General features: G+C 38.5%; 1 protein-coding gene and 1 non-coding gene across 4 annotated transcripts in view; both read left to right on the top strand.

Moving 5' to 3' along the window:
• LOC126416572 (nidogen) overlaps positions 1-14,830 on the top strand; it is a 346,239-nt gene that overhangs the window by 288,745 nt on the left and 42,664 nt on the right. For all 3 annotated transcript variants that reach the window (XM_050084321.1, XM_050084322.1, XM_050084320.1), the window contains 2 exons: positions 7,810-7,938; positions 11,887-12,015. In XM_050084321.1, the coding sequence (XP_049940278.1) occupies positions 7,810-7,938; positions 11,887-12,015 (258 nt within the window). The remainder of the gene's footprint in view (positions 1-7,809; positions 7,939-11,886; positions 12,016-14,830) is intronic.
• On the top strand, positions 3,753-3,826 carry Trnat-ugu (transfer RNA threonine (anticodon UGU)). The gene has a single exon. It is a non-coding gene; the product is annotated as a tRNA-Thr (tRNA).

Raw genomic sequence — 14,830 nt, 5'->3', positions numbered from 1 at the left:
TTGACTTATTTGTCAAGAAGTTTATACATGTCTTCCAGTTTAAACTTTAGTCAAGCTTTAGAACTGAGAATTTCACAAGGCTACCTTCTGTCATCATTTCATTATTTGAGCTATTCTTACAGGGCATGTTGCTGATGATTTAGACACAAAATGCATTATCTAGGTCTTAGTGATATTCAGTTTTACTACATTTTTATGTAACCAGGACTCTAGTTTTCCTAGAACATTTTGTAAACTGTCTGGAATTTTTCTATTGCATCATTTTCTATTGGGATTGAGGTATAATCTGTGAACAAGACTGAGTGAGTATCAGTAATTAACAGTGAACATTTACATGTAACAAAAACAGGTATGGGCCCATTATTGAAGTTGGGAAGTTGTTTTCCATTTGGAGTTGTAATTAAATCAGTTTGATGTTTAAATAACTTGTTTGCATCAAACAATGGAAAATCAAGGATATAATATAACAATATTCTGGAAAGGATAGTTGCTACTCACCATATAGCAGAGATGCTGGGCACAACAAAGAGACTGTCAAAAAGTGAGCTTTCCACCAACAAGGCCTTTGTTGAACATAGACAACATACACATACACGAAAGCAAATCACACACACATATGACCTCAGTCTCTGGCAGCTGCAGCCAGACTGTGAGCAGCAGCAAATGACGGGAGAGACAACCTGGTGCAGGTAAGGAGCAGGCTGGGCCAGAGAGGGGGAGGAATAGCAGGCTAGGAGTAGGGGATGCAGTCAGGAGGTTAGATGGAAAAGGAGAGAGGTAAAAAGACTGAGTGTGCAGGATAAGATTTTCACTCTGCAGCGGAGTGTGTGCTGATATGAAACTTCCTGGCAGACTAAAACTGTGTGCGGATTGAGACTGGAACTCAGGACCTTTGCCTTTTGCAGGCAAGTGCTCTACCAACTGAACTATTCAAGCTTGACTTGCAAACTGTCCTCAAAGCTTCAATTCTGCCAGAGCCTCATCTCCTACCTTTCAAACTTCACAGGAGTTCTTCTGCGACCCTTGCAGAACTAGCACTCCTGGAAGAAAGGATACTGTGGAGATTTTCACTCTGCAGCAGATTGCGCACTGATATGAAACTTCCTGGCAGATTAAAACTGTGTGTGGACCGAAACTCAAACTCAGGACCTTTGCCTTTCGCAGGCAAGTGTTCTACCAACTGAGCCAACCAAGTACGATTCACAACCCATCCTCACAGCTTCAGTTCTGTCAGTACCTTGTCTCCTATCTTCCAGATTTCAAAGAAGTTCTTCTGTGAACCTTGGAGAACTAGCACTCCTGGAAGAAAGTATACTTTGGAGACATGGGTTAGCCACAGCCTGGAGGACGTTTCCACAGTGAGATTCTCACTCTGCAGCAGAGTGTGCGCTGATATGAAACTTCCTGGCAGATTAAAACTGTGTGCCAGACCAAGACTCTAACTTGGGACCATTGCCTTTCACGGGCAAGTGCTTTACCAACTAAGCTACCCCAGCACGACTCATGACCTGTCTTCACAGAACAAAGTTTTAATTTGCCAGGAAATTTCAGACGGAAGGTGTGTTGGTGGAATAGAGGGCTATGTGGCTGGATTGGGAACAGAGAATGGACTAGATGGGTAAGGACAACTAACAAAAGTTGAGGCCTGGAGGGTTATGAGAACATAGGACATATTTCAGGGAGAGTTCCCACCTGTGCAGTTCAGAAAAGCTGGTGTTGGTGGGAAAGATCCAGATGACTGTGAAGCAGTCATTGAAATAAAGAACATAATATTGGGTGGCATGCTCAGCAATAGGGTGTTCCAATTGTTTCTTTGCCACAGTTTGTCGGTGGCCATTCATGCGGACAGACAGCTCGTTTGCAGCTTAGCTTGTAGATCACATGACTGGTTTCACAGGTAGCCTTGCCTTTGATGGGACAGGTGATGCTTGCGATCAGATTGGAGCAGGTGGTGGTGGGATGATATACGAGACAGGTCTTCCATTTGGGTTTATTACAGGTTTATTATGTAAATAACAAGAGACATTTTAAACAGTTCAAAATAAGCATTCATCTTTGAAGACACTTCGTCTGGTGTGCCTCAGGGCTCTGTCCTTGGATCATTCTTCTTCACTGTTCTAATTAAGCATTTGCCACACTATACTGAGCTTCTGTCAGTTATCTGCTATGTGGATGATGCAATTGTAATCACAAATGATTGCAATGTGTCAGGGTTATATCAGACATCACGGGACACTCTCACATTAACGTTAAACTTGTTCTCATCCAACAAACTACTGTATAATGCAGAGAAAACTCAGCATCTACAGCTGGGACTAACAAAAGATGTAGAATCATAATCTGTAAAACTGCTTGAAATAGATACTGGCTCCAAACTAAACTGGCAGCCCCACATCAACCATGTCTGCAAAAAGATATCATGGGTGTCCTATCTCATATGAAAATTAGTTGACGTAGGAATAATAAATATCTTAGGACAGCTTACTTGGGAGTTTTTCAGTCTCTCATATCTTATGGCCTGCTTCTATGAGGCCACTCATGTTATGTCAGTGTTGTACTACCAATTCCAAAAAAAGAATGTGTAAGATTGGTCCAAGGGTACACAGCCATTGTTTATTTATTAAGATCAAAATACTGACAGTGATAAATCTTTATATCTATGCATCATTGATATATGCTAAAAACAACATGAACAGAGTTGAACACCAGAGAGAATATACACTGTCATGACATCAGAAACAAAAAAGGGTATTGGCATTCCAAGGCATACCCTGACAGAAACAGGAAACTCTCACAAAGTGAACTGTTTGAAATATTTTAATAAATTGTCCCATTCTGAACTTAATACACCTCTCAATAATTTTTGAAGCATGTTGTGTAACTGGTTAATAGACAATTCATTATGCAGTTTAAGAGAATTCTTGGATACTTGTAGTGTAGAGATTGAGTTTTAACATTATTCATTATGCAGTTTAAGAGAATTCTTGGATACTTGTAGTGTAGAGATTGAGTTTTAACATTATGATTTGCAATACTGTAAAACTGGTGAATTTGGAATAAATAATTTGTGCATGTAATGTGAACATTAATTAATATAGTGATTTCTATTGCATCATGCCATCAACATAAAGCCTATTGCACTACATGTGCTCAATAGCTAATAAAGAATCTGAAGCTGAATTCTAGTTAGCCAATTCTGTTGCTGAAATTAGATTCTCAAACATGTGGAAAATATTAATTTCTGCCTGCCACATCCCCTTCTTTGAAAATAACAAACAAAATGGTCATTTTTAAACATTTATTCTTTAAAAACTAGTAATTTGTATACATTCTTGTTCCAAACCTTTTCAAATATCAACGACTTTGAGGTGTGGTCTACTTTATTGGTGGTCTGCAAGTTGTCACATGTGCTTTGTTGAAGTTGTACAAGCCAAATCTTATCACATATTAGTGCATAGCTAGTTCTCATAAGTTTACTTCATTAAAAAAACTGAAATTCTGAGGTCAAGCGTAATGAAGTATTTAAAGCAGAATGGTTCTGTCCATACAAAAGGAATATGGGTTCCCAAAACATCAGTGATGTGATACTCAATTCATTCCCTTTCCTGTAGAAAGGAGATTACTTACAAAACACACATGTGACTCATCCTAGAATTATTAAAGTGTGTGGGACCCATACAAATAGAACTGAAAGGGGATATTGAACGTGTCCAAAGAAAGGCAGAACAAATGGTCACAGATTTTTTTGTGTGTCCTTGGTGGCTCAGATGGATAGAGCGTCTGCCATGTAAGCAGGAGATCCCGGGTTCGAGTCCCGGTCAGGGCACACATTTTCAGCTGTCCACATCGAGGTATATCAACAACACCTGTGGGCAGCTTAGGTTGTCAGTTAGTCATCATTTATTCCAGGGAAAAGCTGCACGGTCATCAACAGTAACTGTTCTTTCGAGAACAAGTTACTGTCTTCGCATATATAGTTAAAGGCTACCCAGCTATTGACCTTCGTCTGTGCAAATGCGCACAGGTTGCCCAACCTCTTACAGGATTTGCCAAAGCGTGCGCGAGTAATGAGTGGGTGGGCAAATGTCTATAAGGTACAATACATATGTAGAATTGTAGACAGTTGGGAATGTGAGTCTCACGGGAAGCGTGCAAGGGATAAGTCCCTGCAGTCGCGCTATTCATCTGTGTCCTCGGCGGCTCAGATGGATAGAGTGTCTGCCATGTAAGCAGGAGATCCCGGGTTTGAGTCCCGGTCGGGGCACACATTTTGAGCTGTCCACATCGAGGTATATCAACAACACCTGTCGGCAGCTTAGGTTGTCAGTTAGTCATCATTTAGGTGTGAAACCCCTTACTGGCAGGTGTTTGAAGATAGATGCTACCTATCTTGTGCAAGCCTACTTATAAAGTTTCAAGAATCAGTACAATAGGAAGCACTGTTTGTGAGCACTTTGCAGAATATAGATGTTGTTGTTGTAGTTTTTGTTGTGGTCTTCAGTCCAGAGACTGGTTTGATGCAGCTCTCCATGCTACTCTATCCTGTGCAAGCTTCTTCATCTCCCTGTACCTACTGCAACCTACATCCTTCTGAATCTGTTTAGTGTATTCGTCTCTTGGTCTCCCTCTATGATTTTTACCCTCCACACTGCCCTCCAATACTTGTTGATCCCTTGATGCCTCAGAATATGTCCTACCAATCGATCCCTTCTTCTAGTCAAGTTGTACCACAAATTTCTCTTCTCCCCAATTCTATTCAGTACCTCCTCATTAGTTATGTGATCTACCCATCTAATCTTCGGCATCCTTCTGTAGCACCACATTTTGAAAGCTTCTATTCTCTTTTTGTCTAAACTATTTATCGTCCACGTTTCGCTTCCATACATGGCTACACTCCATGCAAATACTTTCAGGAACGACTTCCTGACACTTAAATCTATACTCTATGTTAACAAATTTCTCTTCTTCAGAAACACTTTCCTTGCCATTGCCAGTCTACATTTTATATCCTCTCTACTTCGACCATCATTAGTTATTTTGCTCCCCAAATAGCAAAACTCGTTTACTACTTTAAGCGTCTCATTTCCCAATCTAATACCCTCAGCATCACCCGATTTAATTCGATCACATTCCATTATCTTCATTTTGCTTTTGTTGATGTTCATCTTATATCCTCCTTTCAAGACACTGTCCATTCCGTTCAGCTGCTCTTCCAGGTCCTTTGCTATCTCTGACAGAATTACCATGTCATCGGCGAACCTCAAGGTTTTAATTTCTTCGCCATGGATTTTAATTCCTACTCCAAATTTTTCTTTTGTTTCCTTTACTGCTTGCTCAATATACAGATTGAATAACATTGCGGAGAGGCTACAACCCTGTTTCACGCCCTTCCCAACCACTGCTTCCCTTTCATGCCCCTCGACTCTTATAACTGCCATCTGGTTTCTGTACAAATTCTAAATGGCCTTTTGCTCCCTGTATTTTACCCCCGCCACCTTCAGAATTTGAAAGAGAATATTCCAGTCAACATTGTCAAAAGCTTTCTCTAAGTCTACAAATGCTAGAAAAGTAGATTTGCCTTTCCTTAATCTATTTTCTAAGATATAGATGTAGAATAGGATATTAAAGGTATGAGTGAGGACTGAGAACAGTCCTTTGGCTTTACAGTGCAGTGTTGTCCAGAACTTGTTGACTTTGCAAAGTGCATCACAAGACAGGAAATGCAGGCAATGAAAAAAGTTACATTGAAAACATACAGTGAGACATTTAATGGAAAATGATACAGCGTAATTTGAGAATGTTTGAAACATTACGAAGAGGGTTATCCAATCAGCTCATGATTTTTATGATCTAACACACCTTTTGGAGAGAATTTGGCATGATATCCCTCTATCAATTGATGTCAAGCCAAATAACTGCTAATGTAAGGGCCAGACGTGGACCAACATGTTATTGACTTGCTCAGCTTATGAAGCTCTTTATCTTGAGTAAACCATCTAATTTGTCTGAAATTGTTATCATTTATTTGTCTGTAAATGCTCATTCCATCTACTGCCTTACATCCCATTTGGAAAATGCATACGAGGTGCTTTGCTCTTTGTGTTGCGTTGTGTTGTGTGTGTGTGTGTGTCCCAAAGTGTAATCACTTCTTAGCCCAAAATGAATCTCCCTCTCTCTCTCTCTCTCTCTCTCTCTCTCCCTCCCTCCCTCTGTCTTTCTCTCTCTCTTCTCTCTCTCTCTTTCTCTCTCTCTCTCTCTCACACACACACACAAACACACACACACACACACACACTTGTGCAGGGGGGTGGGGAGGGGGGGGTGCAGCATGCTTGTGTGTAGGGATGCACATGTTACCCACCTCATGTATTATATTACATACATATTATCAAGGATGTGAAACTAGTCAAGTTACATATCAAAAGAGCTCAATAAAGTGTACCAACAACCAGTTACAATTTGTGCTAATCTATTCACATTGTTTGACCTATTTGTACAATCATGGAATGATCCAGAATGCTGGTATTTATCAGACATCAAACATACCAGAATATACAAACATTACAAGCATATAATATTTTGAACACTCCAGGACTGATATTTTTTTAAATAACAAATAATTGCTGGTGGTAGGGTCAGAACTGATGACCTGCGGTGCACCAACCAGTGTTGGTAACCACTGTGCCACACTGCATGTGTCATAGGTTTTGACAATATTGTGATTGTTAATTTCACAGTTCATCTTAAATTCACTATTATTATTGACCATAAATGTCATTTGTGTAGATATTTTTTTCCCTCATGCCTCTGCTTTAGGCGTATTGTCTTAGAGATATTAAATAACTGAATCCATATTTCAACTTCAGTAGCTAGTTTCAGAAGGATATATGTGATCAATATTGCATAGATTTTGTTCATTTATCCATCTTGTACAGAAATTGAAGTACAAAACAAAAGTTCAGTTCAAAAAATTCATTAATGGGATTACCTTTCTAGCTGACAATAAGAAATTTCTTGAAATAATGAGCAAATAGCTATGAAAGCAGTCTCTATCATCAGCACAGAAAGCTGTTAAATGTTGAAAATGGGAAGATTGTAGAAGATATTCATACAATGAAAAGAGCAAAAGCAAAGGAAACTCTGAAAACAATAGGCAAATATGAACTTAAAGTTCCTTTCAAGAAGGTAAATCTGCTTGTGTTGACACTGATCTGTCATGAAGAAAGGAATATTCAAACATTGCAGGAAAGAAAGTTAGGCAAAGTGCAGTTGGAAGAATTAGTAATGCAGCATTACAAAAGAACATTAAGCAATCAAATGGTTCAAATGGCTCTGAGCACTATGGGACTCAACATCTGAGGTCATCAGTCCCCCAGAACTTAGAACTACTTAAACCTAACTAACCTAAGGACATCACAAACATCCATGCCCGAGGCAGGATTCGAACCTGCGACCGTAGTAGCCGCGCGGTTCCGGACTGAAGCGCCTAGAACCGCTCGGCTACAACGGCCGGCCATTAAGCAATCAATTAAATTTGAAACAACAATGTTGATATGAGATAATTGAACATCTGTAATTGTGGTATTACCTTATTTAGTAGTGTAATGAACTGCATAGTTTAGGAATTTCAAAGGAGGTAATGATTCTAATGTAAAGCTGAAAAAATCAATCAGGCAAATAACTATATCAAAGTAACTTTATTTTCTCTGCAGTTTTTGCGCAGATACCATGTAAAATATTTATTTAAATTTGATTTTTTTGGGTAATTATACCTCTAGGAGCATAATTTATTTTTTATTTCTGTTTCAGATGTTTCTTGTGCAGAAGTGAACATCTGCGACATTCATGCATCATGTGTATATGAAGAAAATATCGGGAAGCATGTCTGCAAATGTGATCCAGGCTTCCAAGGAGATGGCACCTACTGTACTTCTGCAGGTTTGTTTCTGTTTCCAGTGTCATCTTTTGAATTTGTTGTGTCTGCCCCAAACACAATTTGTATTTCTTTAAATTATTCCATGCAACAGTATTGTCTTATAATCTTAAACAGTTGTGACCTGTAACACTATAAAAAGTAACAAATTGAAAATAACATAAGATAAACATTTATCTAAAAGGCACAAGTGAATTTATGTTATATTTGTCCTGCTTCAGTTCCTTGTGATTCTCCAGTCATGGCTGCAACTAGAATTTCTTAAATATATATGGAAAATGATTTTCGAGGATAGTTTAGTAATGTCCACACCAGGGATTTTTTGACACTTACCATTTTATTCACAATTACAGTACAAAGATAACAAGGTTGCTTTCTTTGTGTCCACTCTATTCCACAATTACTAGAAGACATGATACAGTTCCCTCTCCCTATCATCAATTATTTCACAACAAATGACAATGATTTGGCACCAGAGATGAAAATTGCTCAAGTGAGTGCCTATCAATGATAAAGAAATAATTTGTGAATAAAAAATTAAGAGAAAAATTATATCTAACACCACAAAGCTAAATGGAATGTGCAATGCCACAGCCAGGGGAGGTGTAATATAATACAGATTCAAAACATGACAGGAGTAGTGTAATAACTAGATATATCTGAAAAGTCTGGAGTTATATTGTTCAGATGTTGATAATAGTGGACAGAGCAGCTGCTGCCCAGTCTGTGCTCCATTATCCTTTTACACACACACACACACACACACACACACACACACACACACACACACACACAGCAGGATAGGTTATGCTGAAAATTACTGTTAAGGAAAAAATCCAGTATATTGCATGTTTCTAAGTTAATTAGCATTGAAATGAGCCAATCAGTCACTGCTCGCACAGATTGAAGTGGCCCTCCAGATATAGTGTCACCAAATGCGTTCTTCATTTGGTTTCCTAAAACTGAAAAAGAGAGCGGCGAAAAAGTTAGACATGGGCTGGTAGTAAGAATTGAACCTGAGCCAAAGGCTGAACGGTCTCCTGTGCTATCATCTGTGCTATGAAGACAATTAACACTAATTGTATCTGGTGAGCTGCTTGGATTTCCACATGCAATGGCCTGATTGGTTAACTTCAATGCTAAATAACTTAGAAATGGTGCGATGCATTGTTTTTTTTTTTTTCCTTAACAATTATTTCTCAGCACAATCTACCCTGCAACATACTTACAAGCTTTTTGGACTGTTTCTGACCACCCTGTATATGAATCAGTAGTAAAGTGGCAGATTACAACTCCAAAGGTCTGGCCAAGCCTAGGATTTTTCCTGTCACTTATCACTACTTTCATTTCTGGTACTGTTCGTTGATGTGCGAATGCCAAGTTGCACCATAGTTTGAATCCACATTAAATTGTATGTCTCCCTATAACTAGCTGGGTAAGTCAGTTCAATGGATGGAGGAAGGCAACAGCATACCACCTCCAACAGGACCATACCTAGTGAAGCACTGTGGTGTTCAAAACAGTCTACAGTGTGATGACTGCTTTTTTTAATATCCATTACAAAAGACTATCTGAAACAAAATAAGGCACATATCATGGTTGGATTAACAGTCTTCAGTTGAAAAATAGTAGAGTTACTACCCTAAATTCCAAAAATTTGAATATTATGTCATAACAATGAACATTACTGCACAATATTGTTAATCCCTCAGAGTGGAACCCCAGGTATACACTTCTGTGATTTGATTGCCTGTACAGTGGTAACATGAATGCCTGCTCACCAACTGGCATTTCTCTGATAAAAATGCAACTACTTTTTCTCTGATAAAAATGCATATTTGCACTATTTGCGAGCAGTTGCTGATACTAATTTATCAGACAGAAGTAAGGACATTTTTTTCCTCCACTATGAGTTTGTTTGAAGGAATGAAACAAAATAGCCACCCCATGTCAGGCATAAACAAAACATTAAAATTTTTACACAGAGCAGATAAGAGAAAAACCATGGATGTCATGGAAGAGACAAATATTTAGGAACAGCTGACAAAGCAGCCAATACAAATGTTAAGTGAATAGATAGACTTAGAATATTTTTAACAATTTTAGTTGTATTTTGGATACTATGTGAATTGATTAACACTAGGTACTGTTCTGATCATTGTGAAATCTGGCAGTGTATGCTGAGCAACACTGTGTTTCTGTCTAGCAGAGATTTTTGTGTTTTTACTAGTGTTGTAAATTGTTAATTTTAATGTACTACAGGGAAAACAAATGCATGAGACAATTTTAGAAAAGTCTTACTAAAATGGCTATTTATTTTTACACAGCAATAACAAATATAAATGATTTTATTATTTTGTAGGGTGGTGCAAACATTGTTGTAGATGCTACAATTTTACAGTATTTTAAACAAATTTAACAGTTCTGAGATTGTGTGGCATAGACATTTTAGTCAAATACAAGGACTGTTTTTTACTGCAGTGGTGAAGGATGGTGATGTTGTGCCACTTTATGCTCTGCATCACAGTGAGTGTAGAGACCACTTTCAGCAATGGCACATAAAAAAAAATTCAAAAATAACACCTTGAGGGCTCTGTGTAGCAGTAAGGAATAATTGATTATACCAGTAATTGCTGTAAGTAGTTTCGAAGATTGTTATGAGATATTTTTGTTAACAATTAGTGGCAAGTATGCAATGCTGTGATCACGTGGCTGTAACTTCCTGCTGATAATCTTCAAATCTTTGCAAATTGGCATATGAGTACAGTGTTTGGACAATACACGTTTGCCATGTTTTTGTATCAAATACGTTTTTGTATGAGGAAACAAAACAACATGTTGCACTGTTAAATGAACTTGGAAGGACCATGAATCTAGCTGTTAGTAGTGTTTTTTCTTATGTGATGTGCTGTATAATGTATGCTGGAAGCAGGTTGTGATGTTCAGGACCATGTATGTAATCATTCGACATGTGTGTCTGTGAGAACAAGTGTCTACCCCCATATAACATAAAACAGTTTTTAGTTTAGACACACCGCAAATGCTGTAAATCTGAAAATTGCCAAAGGCTAAAACTGGCCAGTAATACAAAATATATGCTTGGTGCAGTAAAGGCACTTTGCCTAATTAACCTGACAGCTTGCAGTGGTTTTTAAATAGTTTTTTTTATTTAGGAAGAAATAGAGTACAAATAATGTTTGTTATACTTTGCAGTCCGAACAACACTGATAAGGGTGAAGCATCATAACCTAGCACTCTTACCGAGCTAGGTGGCACAGTGGTTAGCACACTGGACTCGCATCCAGCCACCCTGATTTCCACTAAATTGCTTGGCCACCTTCCTCCCCCATCCCTTCCTACTCCGATGAGACCGATGAGCTTGCAGTTTGGTCTCCTCCCCCCAAATCAATCCAATCCAATCCTAACACTAGTGCCCTGACATGATAGCAAATTACTGCTATTCTTGCTAAGCATATCAGTGTATCATGACCTGCACATTCTTTTTAATCTTCCCCAACCTATCTCTCTCTCTCTCTACTTGAAAGAAGGAATCATCAGTTCGAAAAACTAGAAGGTATTCTTATATGTGGCTATAGGCATCATTGACATCTTGCTAACAGTTAATGTAATAGCAGAAACCTATGAAAAGCACTCTCTTATGCTTCATTAGTTGTCATTTTAACTTTTCCTATCTCTCATCTACGCCATAAATTAAAATCTCTACAACAGAAATGATAAATCTTTCTTCTTGTCACTGCTGTGTAATTAATTATGACTTCCACTAAATTTTATAATAGTAAAAGTGTTTTTCTAAGGTGACATTTCTGAGATAGTTCATGACTTATTTTTGTGTTATTGATCCAAAATTGTAATGTGTGCTTGTTTTAAGTCAATGGTTTCACACATTAAACAGAAATGTTATTTGAACTCACAGTGCTGTTCTTTCTTTACAGATGAATGTATAGCAGATGAGGACTGTGGTAATAATGCACAGTGCTTGTGGAGCGAGCAAGAAAACCGAAATGAATGCCAATGTAGTACTGGGTATGTTCGGATTGGCTCTTCTTGCCAGCCAAAACCAGGTAAATTAAAGACAGCATGGTTCATATTTACTAAAAAGCTTATGTGAAACTGAACTATTTTAAAACTGGAAAAGGAGATATACCATCTTATTTATGGGGTACATGTGAATTATTATGTCAGATAACTCAGTGTATTCTAAAATAAATCAGTAAAATTAAATTTAAACAATGGAAACTCCAGTTTGGAATATCAACAATATGAAGAAAAGGATAGTTTGCTACTCACCATAAAGATGACACACTGAATTCCAGACAGGCACAACATAAGGACTGTTACACATTAAGCTTTCATCAGGAAGGAGAAACATACATGCGTTCACACAAGCAAGTACACCTCTCACACACACATGATTGCTGTCTCTGGCTGTTCCCAGAACAGAAGTGAGATGTGGTATTTATGAAACAATTTATTATGCATCAGTTATAATTCCCATCTCATTTTACCATCATTTTTCTAAGACATTGTTCGATTTTCCTTACTAACTCATAAATAAAGAGCTATCTGAAATATGTGCATGAAAAATCATATCTTGTTTCCAGTTCACAATTTTTTCAAAAGTTAATGTTTGAAGTGTTGTGTATAAGAACAACATTTTGATTTTGTAGAGAACTGCATGATAGAAGCGACGGGGTACAGAAGTACTAATTAGGACAGTTCAGAGAGGAAAGTATGAAATTTATTCTCTAACTCTTACATTTGTGTCTGTTACGAAAAGGAAAGGAAATCAGGCTAGTTTTTAATGTCCCATTGATGATAAGATCATTGGAGATGGAGCATAAACTTTGAATGGGAAAGGCGGGGGAAGGTAATAATCAATGTCCATGGAACTACTTTGGTATTTGCCCTAAGCCACTTAGGTAAGTTATCAAGGGTCAAAATCTAGATGGCCAGACAAGGGTCTGAACCACCATCCTCCTGAATGTGAGCTCAGTGTCTTGCCATGGCACCACATGACTTGATGTGTTCTAGCCGGCCTTAACTCTCCACATCATCTATTCAATAGAATCTATTATAAGCAGTGTAATCTTATTTTTAAAGAAGGTATTATATGCAGACAACTTATAATTATATCAGATAAGATAAAAGAGCTTCCAAACTTAAATTACATTCATTATAACATTCTCATATTATGATTTCTGTGTTAGTTTTTGGTTTGTCATTACTCATTGTCCTGAACCATTAAAATTTCAAAAACAATAATAGCCCAAGCAAAATCACATATAGTGTTTACACGTCTTCAAAATCAAAGTTCAATCAAATAAATAATAAAAGTTCAATCAACTTCCGCAAATCATTTTGTGTGGGCATGACCAACAACCAGCTGTTGACCAGAATGAATGGCCACTGCCAATCTGCAGCTAAGAACAAAGTTGACCACCCAGTGGCATAACATGCTGGTGAGTACATGTTGGAACGCTGGTGAGTACATGTTGGGTTTCAATGGCTACTACACAACCCGCACCACCTGGCTCCTTCCCTTTAGCACCACCTTTTCTGGAATACATAGACAGGAATAATCCTTGCAACATACCTTTTGCCCTCATAATCCTGGCCTCAATCTCCATTACTCCACTGAAGCACTGTCCCACTACCCTCTGCACAAGTTTTCCTTTCCTCTGCCCTCTCACCCGCTCCTAGTCCACATCATCTTCATTGTGTGCCACAGTTCGCCAGCTGTGGTACCTGTCTGTTACAGGCTACGTGTGTATGTGTGTGTGTGTGTGTGTGTGTGTGTGTGTGTGAAAACACACAAAGCTGCCCCTGACAGTATAGGAAATGTCTGTGACTGGACCGGAGTAGGATGTGCTTGGGTGGGTGAATTTGGCACGTGTTGCAAAGGACTGTGAATAGGAATGGCACAGGGCTGGATGAGGATTTTATTTAAGTTTGGCAAATGATGAAATACCACTTAAGGAGGGGTGGGAAGGATCAAGCAAGGTGAGATGTCCCTCATTTCCAGGCATAATGACATACAATCAAAGCCCTGGAGAAGGATTTGGTTGAGTTGCTTCTAAAAGCTAGTAAAGTTTCCCTTGTTTTTGATGTGCCTGTCCCAATGCAACACTTCTGTGATTTGGTGATGGGTCTCCTTTTCTTCTAAATTATTACATTCTGCCAGAACTGTGCTATATTTATATAAAAAAAAATATCACTTCAGAAAATGCATTGTAACCATCAGCTGCTTTATTTAACCTATATATCATCTCCTGATTTCAGTCATAAACCATCATAACTGGATGTAAGATAAAACAGATCAGTTAAAAATGCATCCCATTTTCTTTTTAAGCTGATACAATGTCAGGGTTATCACAGTGAAACCACCCAAACAACTATCATAACCTGTCCTGGAAATACTAACAAACGTATCTTGCACTGCTTCATGTCAAACAGGTAGTGTACAGTAAAAGAATGGAACAAACATAACACTGGCCCATTCACATTTGTTTCATTCTTGGGTGGTTTCATTGTTACAACCTTGATGTTGTAGCACACTGGACTCGCATTCGGGAGGACGATGGTTCAATTCCGCGTCCAGCCATCCTAATTTAGGTTTTCCGTGATTTCCCTAAATCGCTCCAGGCAAATGTCGGGATGGTTCCTTTGAAAGGGCACAGCCGACTTCCTTCTCCGTCCTTCCCTAATCCGATGAGACCAATGACCTCGCTGTCTGGTCTCCGGTCTCCTCTCCCCCAAACAACCCAACCCCCCCCCCCCCCCCCCTTGATGTTGTATCAGCTTGAAAGAAAAATGGGATGTGTTTTTAACTATTCTGTTTTACATACTTCCAGTGATAATTGTCTATTACAAAAACCA

The sequence above is a fragment of the Schistocerca serialis genome, chromosome 8, assembly GCF_023864345.2.
Source record: "Schistocerca serialis cubense isolate TAMUIC-IGC-003099 chromosome 8, iqSchSeri2.2, whole genome shotgun sequence".
In the NCBI taxonomy this organism is placed as follows: Eukaryota; Metazoa; Arthropoda; class Insecta; order Orthoptera; family Acrididae; genus Schistocerca; species Schistocerca serialis.
This window is presented reverse-complemented; position numbering and strand designations above follow the sequence as displayed.